This window comes from Gadus morhua, chromosome 19 (assembly GCF_902167405.1).
Source record: "Gadus morhua chromosome 19, gadMor3.0, whole genome shotgun sequence".
Lineage (NCBI taxonomy): Eukaryota > Metazoa > Chordata > Actinopteri > Gadiformes > Gadidae > Gadus > Gadus morhua.
In genome coordinates, this window is record NC_044066.1 from 20,479,652 (window position 1) to 20,496,766 (window position 17,115).

At 47.3% G+C, this 17,115-nt stretch overlaps 1 protein-coding gene across 3 annotated transcripts in view; it reads right to left on the reverse strand.

Annotated features, from left to right (window-relative positions):
- The window catches only part of gsap (gamma-secretase activating protein), a 39,206-nt gene that overhangs the window by 8,707 nt on the left and 13,384 nt on the right, over nucleotides 1-17,115 (reverse strand). For 2 of the 3 annotated variants that reach the window (XM_030341218.1, XM_030341217.1), the window contains exons 18-28: nucleotides 15,834-15,903; nucleotides 15,345-15,424; nucleotides 13,873-13,953; nucleotides 12,415-12,537; nucleotides 10,696-10,754; nucleotides 10,274-10,305; nucleotides 8,451-8,512; nucleotides 5,589-5,684; nucleotides 2,546-2,616; nucleotides 2,048-2,142; nucleotides 1,761-1,880 (exon numbers count right to left, since the gene is read on the reverse strand). In XM_030341218.1, coding sequence (XP_030197078.1) covers nucleotides 1,761-1,880; nucleotides 2,048-2,142; nucleotides 2,546-2,616; nucleotides 5,589-5,684; nucleotides 8,451-8,512; nucleotides 10,274-10,305; nucleotides 10,696-10,754; nucleotides 12,415-12,537; nucleotides 13,873-13,953; nucleotides 15,345-15,424; nucleotides 15,834-15,903 — 889 coding nt within the window. Of the gene's footprint in view, nucleotides 1-1,760; nucleotides 1,881-2,047; nucleotides 2,143-2,545; nucleotides 2,617-2,829; nucleotides 3,042-5,588; nucleotides 5,685-8,450; nucleotides 8,513-10,273; nucleotides 10,306-10,695; nucleotides 10,755-12,414; nucleotides 12,538-13,872; nucleotides 13,954-15,344; nucleotides 15,425-15,833; nucleotides 15,904-17,115 lie in introns of those variants that run through there. The other variant, XR_003973961.1, reaches the window with a different exon arrangement.

A 17,115-nucleotide genomic window follows, 5' to 3' on the forward strand; every position in this document is an offset into this window, starting at 1 on the left:
TTTCTTTAAAGTAGGCCTATTTCAATTCTTCGCTGCGCTTTGCTTTAACCGCCATCTCTTAACTTTTTGAATTCTGGCGTGCCTGCACACGGCACGGAACGCGCCACACAGAAATGGATACATTTAATTTGCTTTGTGCCCACGGCATGCGTAAGTGGCGCCGCACAGAAAATTGATACATTTGCTTCAGAAAACTTTGTTTGTTTGTGTGTATGCAAACTCGAGTTTGCCTGTCCACCAACCGAGTTCATTTGTAACGAGTAGTACTCGAGTTATCGATTCCCCACGCCCATCCCAGATTTTGTTTTTAACGGTTGCTTCAACTTCAAAAAATTGCTTCAAAAAATCGTTCATACTCCGCGTACCACTAGAGGGCGCTCGCGTACCACCAGTGGTACGCGTACCACAGATTGAGAACGGCTGGTTTAGGGGATTGACCCCCAACCTGCCCCTGTCCCTGAGCAAGGCACCTCTAACCCGAACTGCTCCCAATGAGCTGGCTGTCGCCTTGCGTGGTTGACTCCGCCGTCGGCGTGTGAATGTGTGCATGAATGGGTGAATGTTGGGCAATAATGTAAAGCGCTTTGAGAGGCCACTGGTCAGAAAAGCGCAATATAAATGCAGTCCATTTACCATTTACCATTCTAGTTTTCCGCAATTGATAGCAAAATAATCTGCATTAGCGAGTTCGGCGACATTGTGAAACAATCGACGCGCCCACATGCTAATCCTGCTGTGAAGTCTGTGATCAAGTAGGCATAGCAAATTGGGAAGCGGCTCAAACAAATGTATTGTCGAGACACCTGGTGGCTTTCTATTAGCAGCTAATGTCGCCGCTAAAATGAAAAACAATATCCAATGAATTGTCTGTCGCTTTTTTAACGCAGCCCAGCCAAGGAGATAACCCGATCCGACAGCGGGGAACGCCGGGATGAATCTCATTTGAATATCCGCTTCTGTTACGGGATTGAAAACGTGCTGAAGCGCGTTTAATTGTTTTTTTTGACAACCTTTTTGACGCCATCGCCCCGTCTGGGGGGTGTTGAATGAGTTTATATCTCTCAGTAGATCTCGGTACTGATTCATACCAGGGCACACGTGCCTGGCAGGGTTAATGTCATGGGAATGTAAATACAGATTGAACCGTCTTTCACTTTAACGAGTGGTTCGAACGTGCTGTTCGGTTTGAACCTGCGCTGAACTAGGTGCCATCCTAGGTCTGTCATTCCCAAACATCCTGCGGCTCTTGTTGATGGTTTCAGTGGAAGCCTCTGTTCTGTGCGCACACACAGTTGTCTGACGCCGTAATAATCGAATAATCTGAATAATTTCTGTAGACCTTCCCATGAATGGAAATGTTTATTTGACAGGGAAAAATGTGAATTCCTAGAGAGTTTATTTGTGTGCGTGTGTGTTTGAGAGTGTGTGTGTGCGATTAAGAGTGCGTGTGTTAGAGTAAGAGTTTGTGTTTCGAGTACGAGTGTGTGTGTGTGTGAGTAAGAGTGTGTGCTTGAGAATAAGAATGTGTGTGTGATAGTTAAAGTGTGTGTGTGTGATAGTTAAAGTGTGTGTGTGAGTGAGTAAGAGTGTGTATGTGAGTGAGTGAGTGAATGAATCCGCTTGAGAGAGTGTGTGTGTGTGTGTGTGTGTGTGTGTGTGTGTGTGTGTGTGTGTGTGTGTGTGTGTGTGTGTGTGTGTGTGTGTGTGTGTGTGTGTGTGTGTGTGTGTGTGTGTGTGTGTGCGTGTGTGTGTGTGTGTACCGGCCATGAGGCGGGTGACCAGGGTCTCCGTGAGCTGCAGCACGCCGTGGTCCACGTACTGAAGGAAGCCGTGGTGGGGCAGACAGCGCACGGCCAACACCGACAACACTGTGTTATAGCCTGGAGAGGGGGGGAGGGAGGGAGGGAGGGGGAGAGAGAGACAGACAGACAGACAGGGTAGATAAAGAGAGTGTATGAGTGCAGATGTGACTGATCGAGCGCAATGCATGATGGGATTGTAGTCCTACATTGAAAATATAATAGTGTGTGCGTGTGTGTGTGTGTACCTGGTGGGAGAGGCAGGCAGAGTCCCCTCGTGGCTTCCAGGACCCGACACATGAAGTGGAAGACGGACCACTCTGATGAGCTGCCCTGCTGAGTACTAACACACGCGCGCACACACACACACACACACACACACACACACACACACACACACACACACACACACACACACACACACACACACACACACACACACACACACACACACACACACACACACACACACACACACACAATCCAGTTCAATCTCATTGAACATATTTCTTAGATCCGAAGGAAAGGTACATGTGGTGACCAAATACGGCATAATTCAACACTCAAACATGCACACACTAACAAACACACAAACACACTCCATCTAGTATAATCTAATTTAATATAGTTCATAGATACATATATAGTAGGGAATACATCGGGCATGATTTAACACACAAACACGCATGTACACACACACACACACACACACACACACACACTGAGAGAGAAGCTTGGTAACTCACAGGCACAGAACTCGTGGGCCCAGTCTGTATTTCACCCACACGTAATCCAGCATGTGTCTGATGAGCTCAAGCTAAACACAATAACACACATGAACGAACATTTGCATTAACCATACATTAACGCACACACACACACACAAACAAACAGAGAGAGAGGGTCTATACATCAACTCCAAAGGCCAGTCCCTCGGTACTGCCTTCCTCTCGAAATGTGAAAAGGCAATTTAAACTTTCCGAAAAGAAGAAAATAATTAAATAACAACATAATGCTTTGCCGTAATTACCGGTAAAATCATATTTGCTAAAGTTAGTTTTCCTTCCGTTACGTGGAATAACTAACTAGTTTTCTCTTCCGAGCTGGCTGCAGCGGAGCTAAAATGTGCTGTTCGGGACTTGAGTGCGTGGAGGTCTCCTGGGAGCTGTAGTCTTTTATTCCGATGTGAACTACAGCGTTTCTCAGGACTTGTAGGGACTTCTGGCGGATCTCTGGGGGATTCTGTTATACAGAAAACATTGTTTTCACTTTTCTCTTCTCCTCCCTCTCTGAATTCCTATTCCTGCCAGATGACGCAGTTACATGTGCAGGTCACACACACGAGCACACAAAAAAGCACACACGAGCGCACAAAACACACGCACGCAAACACACAAGGAAGTCACATAACTACCATTGACGGATTGGTAATGATATTGTCCACTCCATTGTGGCACCATGCTGTGCAGTGTTACGCACACACGCACACACACACACACACTCTAACCCTCTCATCTCCTCTGAGCATCGGAAACAACAACAGGATGAACACCTACCCAAGGATATCCTCCATTACACTCTCTCTCTCTCTCTCTCTCTCTCTCTCTCTCTCTCTCTCTCTCTCTCTCTCTCTCTCTCTCTCTCTCTCTCTCTCTCTCTCTCTCTCTCTCTCTCTCTCTCTCTCTCTCTCTCTCTCTCTCTCTCTCTCTCTCTCTCTCTCTCTCTCTCTCTCTCTCTCTCTCTCAGGGCGGGAATCTTAATTAGCTTAGGTTATGCAACACGTCACCCTTAAAAGATTAAAAAATTATGCTTCCCTCTAACCCCCTCCACCTCCCCTGGCTTAAAATATACGCCGTTAAAAATACGCACCCCTGATTCGTTTTTTGCGGTTTTACTTTGCTTCGCTTTGTTTATTCGTCTTCAACCGACATGTTTTGAGTCTCACAAACGTTGTTGTGTAATCCCAACACAATAAGGGTTCCTATCCTGGCTGGGACGTCTTATTAACCGGCGTTGTCGCTTCTGGGAATTCTGCTAATCGTATACTAATCGACCGGGAACACTGCCTTCCTCTGGGGTGTGTGTTTCTTCATTATAAAGTCAAACGGCTTGGTATTCAACACACACAAACGCACACATGCCCCCCCCACCAACACGGATCATGTACCCCTACAGACATACATCACACGCACGCACGCGCACACACACACACACGCACACCTATTCACTGATTACACTGTTTTGTTCCAATAACTTTGCCGTTGGCCGATTGCTCGATATGTATTCCAGGTGAGTACATCTGAGTGCATCAGAAGCCACTTAGAGGCTAAATCATCGTTTATGAATAAATATTCCACAAGGTGGCAGAGAGGAGTTGGCGTTTTCCAATTAGGTGGTAGGGATTGCTTGCGCTTCGACGTACATCATTTTGACTCGATCGCGTCTAAGAGGGATCGAGACGTTTCGCGTTACCGGACGTCTTTGCTCGAAAGCGATGACTATCCGATGTTCGCAAACTTTGGAGAACAAGTTGGCTGCAGCCAAACGCCTTCTGCAAAATAACGAGATGTAAAACCACAGGGAATCAAACACTGAACATTTCAGTGTTTTTCAACAACTCAGCATGTTTCCATTTCCATTAAGGACGCTTTTATCCAAAGTGACACAAGAAGTAGATTTGTCAGAAGAAATAGAAACAATATATTTCTGTCGGTACAGTAAGGATGTTCATAGAAACAACTGCCAAGCACTAACAATCGCTAGTTTAACCAATTCCACTTATACAACAAGGAAAGCTAGGATCATATGCTACAAAATGCTTAGCATGTTGTTTTTAAAGAACCAGGATGTACGACATACATTAAGTGGCGACATAAAGTGCCAGGACGTACAACATACCATAAGTGCGTTCATTAACCGCCAATTACAAGTACAAATGTTTCCCCAAATTTATGTTGTTTTATTTCACAAAACTCTCATGGTTCTCACCCGTACCCTTCCTCTCGTATACCTCCGACAATTCATCTCTCAAGCGAAATAGAAAGTTACAAATAAAAAGTGTGGCCTTTTCAGGAAGCCATTTGCAGTCCTGCAACATCCTCACCACAAAGGGGACATCCACAACCGTCCAGGGCCCCGCTACGCTCCAGCCCCTAACCTTGAGAGGCCCGGGAGCCAGCGTGTTGATGTACAACGTCTGTGCGCCCGGAGCTATACTCGGCAGTGTGGAGAGCAGGAATATTAAACACCTACTTAGCCCTATGCCCACTGTGGCTGTCTGAGGATGCCAAGCACAGAGGCGCCAGTTCTGGTAATGCAGAGAGGAAAGGGGTAAGATGTTTGAAATGGATCGTCTCTTTCTCCCTGGGCTTACGCAATGCACTCGTGTCTGAGCTGGTTGCGTTTTGAAGATCGATTTTATTTGAAGACAACATGAGCCCTTTTCTGTGCCAGCCATCGAACTGACAACCTCCTGTGTTTTCTTATGGTGTATTTTTCGATGTAGAGCTTTTCGGCTCAAATTATATGGACTCTTTAGTCATTGACCAGATGCTTAACCAGGGTGACTTACAAGCAATGTTAGTTTTATTAGGACAGGTCATTTAGGATTAGGTTAGGGGTTCAGAGTCAGAACCTTTCGAACACACGCACGCACTTGCACACGCACACACAAACCTTAAAACACTGGAGTTTCATTGCCAGCCATGACTGCTACTGCATGTTTGTTGTGTATTTGACTTAGTAAAGAACTTGAACTTCAACACACACAGATACACACACCACACTGACCAGTTTGGCTACATAGTTGACCACCAGCGAGTCGATCCTCTTCTTCCCCAGACCAGGCAGAAGTCTGGTCAGATGCTCCCGAAGTTTGTCCACCATCTTAGAAAGACAACATAGTGTGTGAGTGTGTGAGTGTGTGTGCGTGTGTGGGTGTGTTTTGCAGGTGATTATGAAGTGTTTCACATTGCTGATCTCCTGCTAAACAGCTGTTTAGCAGGTCAAATACAAAGGTTGTCTGGTACAATTAACCCCACACACACACATACACACACACACAAGTTTTAACGAAACATAGTAAAAACTGAGAAAAGGAAATATACCCTCATACACACAGACCTTTGCACCGTTTGAAACCAAATATAAAAATGGGCACAGGTATAAGTATGCCCTAACGCGAATGCGCCTATGCGTATGTGTGTGTGTGTGTGTGTGTGTGTGTGTGTGTGTGTGTGTGTGTGTGTGTGTGTGTGTGTGTGTGTGTGTGTGTGTGTGTGTGTGTGTGTGTGTGTGTGTGTGTGTGTGTGTGTGTGTGTGTGTGTGTTTTAAGAACTTGGGCATGTACACTCCACCTACGAGGTCAAATTGGGTGCAGCTCGACTTTTCCCTCGACGAGCAGGTCCCGATTTAGATAACGTGCGTGACTGCGTGAGGACGATAGCACAAGGAGGGGGGAGGAGGGGGAGAGAAGGAGAGGGGAGGAGGGGGAGATGAGGGGAGAGGAGGCGAGGGGAGAGGAGCATCGAGGGGATGAGAGAGAAAGGAAAATAAGAAAATAAATAAGAAAGATGAGAGGGAAGAGAGGAGGGATTAGGGAGGAGGACGGGAGAATAGTGAGTAGAGGAGAAAACAGAGGAGACGAGAAGGACGGAGAAAAGGAAGAGAGGAGAGGAGAGAAGAAAAGAGAAGGGAGAGAATATGAAAGGATTGACAGGAGCGGATCAGTGAGGTGGAGCGAGGAGAGAGGAGAAGCAGGGGAGGAAAAAGGGGGAAGGTAATTAGGGAGGGATTATGTAAAGGTAGAGGGCAGAAGATAAAGATGGAAGAGAAGAGGAGCAGACGAAGAAGACGAGGGGAGGATTGGGAGGAGGAGAGGAGGAGAGAGGGGAGACGAGAGGAGGAAAGAGAGGAGACAAGAGGAGGTGAAGAGAGGAGAGGAGGAGAGCAGAGGAAGACGATGGGGAGGAGGTGAGGAGGAGGAAGAGGAGGGAAGGAAAGGAGGGATTGGAGGAGAGGAGGTGAAGAGCGGAGAAGAAGAGGAGGAGGAGGGAAAGAGAGGCGGCTAAATATATAAATGAATCAACTAAAGTCTGCAGCCTGAGGGTCGCGGGCGGAGACGTCCTGCTGGGGAACGACGCAGCGAACAAAGACACAGAAGGAGGAGGAAGAGAGAGGTAATAGGGAGGAGGGGGAGAGGGGAGGGGGAGAGGGGAGGGGGAGAGGGGAGGGGGAGAAGGGGAGGGGGAGAAGGGAGGGGGAGAGGGGAGGGGGAGAAGGGAGGGGGAGAAGGGAGGGGGAGAGGTGGAGGAGGAAGAGAGAGTGGTAATAGGGAGAAGGGGGAGAGGGGGAGAGGGGAGGGGAGAGGGAAAGGAGAGGGGAAGAGGTGGTGTTGGAGGGGAGGGTGGAGGAGGAGGAGAGGTGGGGGGAGATGGGGGGGGGCGGTCAAACAACATGACATAAGAGAGAATAAAAGAGCGAGGAGGAGCAGACGGAGGGGAGGGGGCGGGGGAAGGAAACGCGTGAAGGAGGGGGGAGAGGTTACGGGGAGGTGGGAGAGCGGCGGGGGGGGGGGGGGAGAGGTTACGGGGAGGAGGGAGAGCGGCGGGGGGGGGGGGGGGGTAAAGGGGGGAGGAAGAAACTGAATCACTAGCAGAGGAAGAAGAGACAGAGGTTTAGAGCAGCTTCTTCTCGCTCTGTTCTCTCTCTCTCCCCCTTATGAAGGGGGAGAGAGAGAGAGAAAGAGAGAGAGGGGGGGGTGAGGGGAGATGGATAGGATGAGAGAAGTCAACAGAGCGGGAGGCAAGGATGAGAGGGTGAGAGAAATCTACAGAGAGATGAGGGGAGAGAGGGGAGAGAGAGAGATAGAGTTAGATAGATAGATTGAGAGAGAGGGAAGGGAGAGAGAGCGAGGGAGAGATGAGTGGAGAGCTATTGGATGGGAGAGGGTGAGAGCAATCAACAGAGAGATAGATAGACAACGAGAGATCGAGGGGAGGGAGGGAGAGATGAGGGGAGAGAGACAGGATGAGAGATGGCGAGAGATCAATAGAAGAACGATAGAGAGATAGAATATACAAACAGGAGGACAACAGAGACAGAAAGAGCGAAAGAAGAGCAAGAACGAGACTCAGGAAGATATGCAGGGAAATCGAGAAACAGAAAAAGGAGGACGGAGAGGAGGAGGAGGAGGAGAAGGAGGAGGAGGAAGAGGAAGAGGAGGAGGAAGAGGGACTCTCTAAGAATAGCCCAAATGATTTTTGGCTCACATCTGAGTGAGTTCCATTATAGCGTTTGGGCCGCGCCGCTGCAGCCTCTCAGAGGACCCAGAGAATCGCTGGCGAGCACCGCAGGACATAAACACGGCCGGCCCCTTTCATCTCGCTCGGACGGGGGCCGTTACGCGAGCGTGTGCTGTGAGGCTGAAAAACTGAAATAATAACAATAATACGGGATAGCTGCGGTCAACTTGGCGTCGGTCACGGGCTCTGCGGTGGTTAAGTGTGACGCACTCTGCGAGCGGCCGGGCCAATAAAGACACACACAGCGTCCTGCCGGGATGAACTTTGTATGTGTCTGTGTTTACTTTGATTGAGATATGTAAGTGAATGTAAAAGTAGGAGTGTGTGTGTATGTGTGTGTGTGTCTCACCAGTCCAATGAGGGCTCTCTGCTCTGGATCTTCTTCTTGGAACAGAGCAACAGTCTTCCTATCTGCAGCACGCACGCACGCACGCACGCACACACGCACACGCACACACACACACACTTGTTCAAAGATGCTTACTGCTGGACTGGAAGTTGGGGCTGGGAACTGATAAACATTTCTTCTGATTAACATTTCCTCTAAACACACCGGGATCACTGCCTAGTGCCGGCCATGTCCACTGGATCGAGTCCCAGCTCACAACACAAACAACCCACTCCCTACAACTCACAATAACAATGAAACCCGACTCGGATAAGTAAGAGGAAAAGTTTGTGGTAATGAAACAAAACCACAAAAAGCAGAAAAAAAGGGAAAAGAGATTAAATTCCTCCCTCATCAGTTGGGTTTTATAGCGAGTCGTTTTGTAGCTTTATAAGCCATAAAATTGAACTCCACTTTACTTTGTCTTTTACAATGGAAATAAGCCAATCCCATTAGCATATGCATGCTAATGATCTCCATTTAGCATGTGTCTCCAGCTTGCTAGATAATGCGCACTCCTTCTACCCAACTACAGATTGTACCAAGGCCCTTGGTAGTCCCTGATCTCAAAATCATCCTTTGATGAAAATAACCACTCGGAGATATCTAGATGAATTATCTTTTTTTCATTTTTCATATGCTAATGGTTTCACTGAAGTGTTTAAAACCAAACGGGAGGGCGAATGTGGGGATCACGTTGCTGAAAGGCACTTCAGCTGTTTGCCACCTACGGTGAAAAACAGACTTTTTTGGGAAACAAGTCGGATGTTCACTTAGCACCAAACACGAGCGCACTCAAGTCTCACCGAACAGACAGAAATATAGCGGCGACGTTCACATATACAAAGTAACTGTGGAGGACCAACTGATTACACAATCAATCTGAAGTTTGTAGAGGGTTTTATACGGGAGCCAGGAAACAAGGTAGCGACTGTGTGTGTGTGTGTGTGTGTGTGTGTGTGTGTGTGTGTGTGTGTGTGTGTGTGTGTGTGTGTGTGTGTGTGTGTGTGTGTGTGTGTGTGTGTGTGTGTGTGTGTGTGTGTGTGTGTGTGTGTGTGTGTGTTATGTGCAGAGGTAAGTGAGGTGAGGTAAGGTCCTAACAATCAACAGCTGAACTTCAGTCAGGCAGAAGAGAGAGAGAGCGAGGGAGAGAGAGATAGTTAGGAGGAAATGAGAGAAAGAGGTATGTTTGTCCCATTGTTATCCAACCTCTCTCTCTCTCTCTTTCTCACTCTCTCTCTCACGCTCTCTCTCTCTCTCGTTTTGTGATGAATTACCGGTCTGGTTCTGTTCTGCAGGAGTTCTTCAGTGGGTTGGAGGAATGTGACCCTGGGAGGAAGAAACACGTGCGCACTTTTGCGCACGTGTCCCACACACACTGAGGCAAACGCGGGTGCACTCTCAGCTTCTATTTAAGATGATGGGTTTCCTATTCATCAATGTGTACCTGTGTGTGTATCTACAGTATGTGTGTGTGAGTGCGTGTGCGTGCATGTGTACTCCCGTGTGAAATCATGTACACCTGTGTGTGTATCTACAGTGTGTGTGTGTGTATCTACATTATATTTGTGTGTGTGTGTGTGTCTACAGTATTTGTGTGCGTGCATGTGTACTCCCATGTGAAACCTTGTACATCTGTGTGTGTGTGTGTGTGTGTGTGTGTGTGTGTGTGTGTGTGTGTGCCTACAATATTTGTGTGTTAGTGTGCGTGCATGTGTACTCCAATGTGAAACCTTGTACATCTGTGTGCGTGTGCGTGTGTGTGTGTGTGTGTGTGTTCTCACCGAGGCTCCATGTATCCACCATTGATAGAACTCTAAGAAGAAAGAGCACAACAGACGTTTGTCTCTGAAAACAGCTTGAACACAGACACTGTTCTTGTTCCAAGTTCTACAACAGAGTCCAGTCCAAAAAGATCTAATCAAGAGAGACAGCAGGCTTGTAAGTGGATGGACTCAAAGAAAAGGCATGCATATGATAACTGAACAGGCTAGCCAAGTTAGCTTGAGGCTAACCCAGCTGCCTTATCCTACTGGGATACAGAGACGGAGAGACGGAGAGACAGAGAGACAGAGAGACAGAGAGACAGAGAGACAGAGAGACAGAGAGAGAGAGAGAGATAAACTGAGAGTGAGAGAGCGAGATAAAGAGTGAGAAAAAGTGAGAGAGAGATATAAAGGGAACAGCAGCAGAAGTTAAGACCTACTTCTTTGCGTTCTCCTCCAGATGTTTCGATTGACTAGGCGTTTTCCCCCCGTCTGCCCTCTGAAATAGAAAAACAACATAAACACAACAGCAGCGACGGACCGAAAACAAGCTCAAAGTGTAAGTGGAGAAAACACCGGCTGCATGACTTAAGACGACACGAGGAATAGGAAACCTGACAAAAGCATAACAACCGCAAAGTGTCCACAAACACCTGCTACCAGACGCCATTGAGGCAACGCTACACTATCAAGGCGCCAAAGTATAGCCATGCTAATTGCAAACAGATGTTTAACAACAGATAATACCACTCGACAGGCTATTATCAAACGCTAGCAGAGCAAAGCTACCCAACGCTATCGAGGTATAACCATGCAATCAAATGCTATCAAAGAAAAGCTATGGGGGTACCATTGTTCAAACTTCCTAAGAAACGCTATCTAAGGAAGCAATGCAATCAAAGACAGCAATTATATCGAAGAAAGCTATCAAACGCTAACAAAGTGAGATGCTACCCAACCCCAAGCTACATATGGTCGCCATGAACTCAAATAACTGACTTTCTGGCTCATATCACCCAAAAGGAATGCCGTTTACTCCTCAGTTCCTAATCGAATCAGCATCCCTTCCTACACAGCTGATTGTTTTGGCATCACACACACGTAATCCATATGAATGCAGTTTACACTATGATATCAAGTGTCCTCAATTCCCTCACAAATGCAGTCGGCACGCAGAGCTATTTAAAGCATGGATGGCTTCAGGCCAGAGCATGCATCTGCCCTCAGACAGCCCCGGTAGGGCTGTGTGGGTGTCAGCCCCTGCCTGGCCTACAGAGGGCGCACACACACGCACACACACACACACACACACACACCCTGTAGGCATGTGTGTGTCAGCCTCTGGCTCGCCTACAGAGGTCACACACACACACTCACCCTGTAGGCCGGTGTGTGGGTGTCAGCCCCTGCCTGTCCCCCAGAGGTCGCCGGCGTTGGTCACACACACACACACACACACACACACACACACACACACACACACACACACACACACACCTCTCCAAAGAGGTAACAGCCCATCAGGGCTGCAGACAGACGCTTGATGCTCTTTATGCTGATGCTTTTATCTCTTTATTAATCCCACACGGGGACTTCTGAACATTCTCAGCTTCATTTATAATAGACAAGTGGATGGAAGCGGGTTTGCATGAGGCAGTTCTGCAAACCCGTTCTGTTGGCTTTAATGCAAAACACACGCACGATGCACAATGCAAGCACGCACACACGCGCAGTACGTGTGCGTGCCCAATCACACGCACACACGCACGCACGCACACACACAGTATGTGCGCACACACGCACAGTACACGCGCACGAACACACGCACAGTACACGCGCACACACACACAGTACTTTCAAACACACACACACACACACACTGGTAAGCACGCACACACACACACACATTACGTGCATAGGTAAGCACGTGCACAAACGCACGCGCACACACACACACACACACACAGTATGTGCGCACACACACATAGTACTTGCGCGCGAACACACGCACAGTACACGCGCGCGCACACACAGTACTTTCAAACACACACACACTGGTAAGCACGCACGCACACACACACACACATTACGTGCATAGGTAAGCACGTGCACAAACGCACGCGCACACACACACACACACACCCCCACCTCCCACCCACCAGCCGGTCCCAGGGGTCCTGCAGCAGCGAGGTGCGGTAGCGGGGGTGGGGCGCGGCCTCCAGGTGCTTCATCTTCTCCGTGTTCCACTGGAGAGACAACCAGAAGCTCTGCACCCCCCGGGCCTGGAGGATACACACACACACAATGAGACACACACACACACACACACACACACACACACAATGAGACCGACACACACACACACACACAATGAGACACACACAATGAAACACACACACACACCCACAAATGAGACACACACACACAATGAGACACACACACAATGGAGATACACACACACACACACACACACACACACACACAATGAGACCGACACACACACACACACACACAATGAGACACACACACACCCACACATGAGACACACACACACAATGAGACACACACACAATGGAGATACACACACACACACACAATGATACATACACACCCACACACACATTGAAACACAGATAGACAATGACACACACACATGCACACACACACCCACACCCACACAATGAAACACAGATGGACAATGACACACACACAGAATGAGACACACACACACACACACACACACACATTGAAACACAGATAGACAATGACACACACACACACACACGCCCACTGTTACGTCATTATGGGGCAGACATAGTATTGGCGTGGCTGCGCTCTCCTCCGCTCCTGACGCCCTCTACAGGCGGTTTGTTCCCGCCGAGGACCGATAGTGGGCGTGGCATCGGGGATATAATCACACCTGTCCCGATCTGTGGCGGATGATCCCGCGCGCATCCCGCCTCCGTGTCGCAACGCCAGGCTGTCTCACGCCGTGCCACGCCGGCACTTTACAGCTTATGAGTTTATTGATATATATACCGTCTGCAAGTTGCTGTTTGGCACCAATTTCCCATGTGGGAACATCCTTTCTTTTCCTGTCATTTATGCGTTGGTGGTTGGCGATGGTTGTCTTCACGTTATGAGCTCAGGTTAGAGCAGCGTAGTGAGAGGACCCGGCAGACTCACCTAGCTTTTATTTCTGGTCGGGAGGAAGATAGTTTGTTCCCCCAGAGTTAGGTTTAGTTAGGGTTTCCTTTCGGTTTTGTTCTATTTCCTTTCGCCATGTGTCTAAAGCGATGCTTAAATAAATTCATTGTTTCCAACGCAGCCCGTTGTCTTCAGCCCGTGCGTTATTTGGTACCAACTCCGACCATGTGGTGGCGCCGTAACACACACACACGCATAAATGTATGTGCAACCCATTCACATACATTCGAACACACACACACAATGACAAACACACACACACACACACACACACACACACATATAGATACCCCATATGCACACATACATTAACACAAGGACGTATTACATTACCTGTAATAAGAGCCAGCAATCAGAATCTGAAGATAATAAAGAGTTCCCGGTATTAACCAATCAGAGCTATGGCTCACCTTCCCTTTGAACACGGGGTCTGTGTACGTTTCAGACGTACAGGAAACACCAGGAACCTCCCGCAGTGCTGCCGCCACTTCCTAATTCACACACAAACACACACACAAACACACACACACGTGCACACAGAATCATTTACACGCACAAAAAAACAAATACACACACAAATCCAGATAAACCTGCACACTCACATTAACATGCACAAACATTTACAGTCTGCTTTTACATTTCTACTACTCATAGGGTATTGATAGACCTGTTTTTTTGCAGGGGGGCGATTTTTGCATATTATTCAAAACAAGTATCTTTTCAAATCTTATTACTGTCCTGTACTGCTGCTTTGACACCCACATTGCCCAGGTGGGAATGATAAAGTGCATCATCTTCTGTCACACACACACACACACACACACACACACACACACACACACACACACACACACACACACACACACACACACACACACACACACACACACACACACACACACACGTCTCTAATGGAATTGGACGGATTATTGATCCTCCCTGGGATCTGTCTACTGCTGGTGTCCAGCCAGGTAGAGGTAAGACTGGCGGGCCGGTGACACCAAGGGCAGAGAGAGAGAGGTGGAGAACGTCCAGCAAACACAACTCTGCTTAAGTAAACTGCGGAGCATAATGTTCCAGACAAACGTCTCAAAGAAATACTCAAATATATTGGATTCGATCCGTGTGGTTTAAAAAAAAAATGAAAGGCTTTATCACAGGATATTCGCGATTTACCCCCTTGATCGAGTCGGTAAACAAAGTCCGTGACCTTGCAGACCTAGTATTACATCAGAGATCGGATGAAAAAAGTGTTGCTTTTTCATGTTCGGCAGGGTTCCCAAATTGGGAGCGAAAAATATTGTTTTTGTCAGGGTGGGCGTGTGCTTTTAGTCACGGTGCTTAGAGTGGGCGGTACCAACGGTAAATAAATAATAACGTCGCCTCGTTAACCTTCCTAGGTTGAATCGTATCATTAAACCACTTGAACACCCCGACAACTTCCAAGAAACATATCTTGACTTTAGGTACAATATATCTAGTATATCCATCCCTCCATCTCATTTTCCCGCTACAAGTGTGACATCATCTGCAAACAATCTATTAATGCCAAGTCACACTTCATGTTTCAGTTTGAGCAAATATGCAAATAGGTATTTTTTAGTACCATCTATTCATTGAGCTTTTATCCAAAGTGAATTCAGATACGTGTCACTGACTGCGGACATCAGGGATCAAACCCAGTAGCTTTGGGCCACTACTCTATATAATAGTCAAGTATGTTTCAATTTGACTTTATTTGTTTGTCAGTGAATTGTGTCTAGACTGTCAACATGACAGGAGTTATTACTTTGCAGTATTGTGGAGAAAACTAATAAAGGAAATGTATTTACAAATGGAAGGCACTACAACACAGTGTGTACACATTGTGTGTGTTTGTTACCTTCTTGTCGAAAACAGACGAGTAAGGCAAGACTTTGTCGAGACAGAGAAACTTCCCATAGCTGATCCTGTACAAAGAGGCTGGGGGGAAGAGAGAGAGAGAGAGAGAGAGAGAGAGAGAGAGAGAGAGAGAGAGAGAGAGAGAGAGAGAGAGAGAGAGAGAGAGAGAGAGAGAGAGAAGAGAGAAGAGAGGAGAGAGGAAGAGGAAGAGGAAGAGGAAGAGGGAGAGGGAGAGGGAGAGAGAGAGAGAGAGAGAGAGAGAGAGAGAGAGGAAAGATTCAAATCAGAACAAGAATAAATAGACAAATGATGCAGTGGGAAATAATCAGTGGCCAGAGTAGTGCTTTTTATCACATTCCTTTAAAAAAACGGATGATATTAAATTCACATCTATACTACAATTAATCTCCAGGCCGATGGGGGTTCTGCGAGCAGTACATCACGGGTTGTTCCGGAAGCTTGCCGTCCGTGTCTAGCGTCAACAGCTCACCTAGAATGAACTCCTGGATCTGATCGAAGGACTCGAACGCCATTGCGTTGTCACACAGCCAATCAATGATCTGGAAGCAGCACACACACACACACACACAGGCGGACACGCACAAACATAGACGTACGCAAAAACATACACATACACACACACGCACACACACACATGATAGTTGATTAATTACTTAAAATTGAGTTGAAGAAAAAATAAAAGTTACGGGCAGACAGCTTCAGGTTCGACTCCCTGCTATAATATGCTTTCTTTGAACCCCAAAGACTGCTGACCCCTGACCCTTGAACTCTGACCTCTACCTGCCTAATGCTGATGTGCATCTGGATTCACTGTCAAATAATTGACTAGATGTGAATCCTACGGAGATCTCCGGGGTTGTTGCAGATGAGATTTTTTGTAAATCCTTCCTCAACCATCGTCAAAAGTAAATCAGAAAAGCCATAACTACAGAGCAACCCAGAAACCAAAAAACAGAATTTCCAAACCCTTGCTGTTGAAAAGCTACGAAAAGAGAGAAAACATGATTTAATAAATCGAAATAAAAAAGGCTGAAGTTGACGGAAACTACAAAAACACTCCCTAAAAGAAATGACCAGCAAAGTGTGTTAGCTTGCTGTTGCTACGGCCTTGCAGTGGTAATTACAGTGACTCACTCCAAGCCCTTAAGAAGGATTTATTATAGTCTCACAGAACATTTTAAATGAGGCTAGGAGAGCGCCTGGCTCACACTTCAGCCTACTCCTTCTCCTCCTTTTTCAGTCGTTAGCCCTTTCTTCGAGTCCCTTGTGTAAAACTTGCGGAGCCCGAGTGACCCTCCGGCCTATTCACTTCTTGCAACTGACTCCATCTCTCTCTCCCCACCTTATCTCTTTGTCTCTCGCTCTCCATCGCTTTCATGCCGCTACACAAAAGGCCATTACCCGTTTAAGCCTTATCTGTTCATTAGTTTTTTCCACTGAATTTCCCATCTGAGATTAACAGAGTATCGTCTTATCTGTCTGTATCCTATGGTCTGTGTTTTCATAGGTTAGTTTGCAGTTGTCCGTCTGTCCGGCTGTCAATTTTTATGTTAATTTATAGATCTCCTGCTGCTGAAGTAAAAGCCCCCCACTACATCATGGTCCCACCTCACATTATCTCCTCTGAATCTCCCCTTAACTTCTCCCCCTCGCTCCTCCTCCCTCTCAGCGTCCTCCCCTCTCCTCCTCCTCTCTCCCTCCCCCCCTCCATTTTCTTCCCCTCTTCTGCCTCTTATAACCTATGGTCTCTC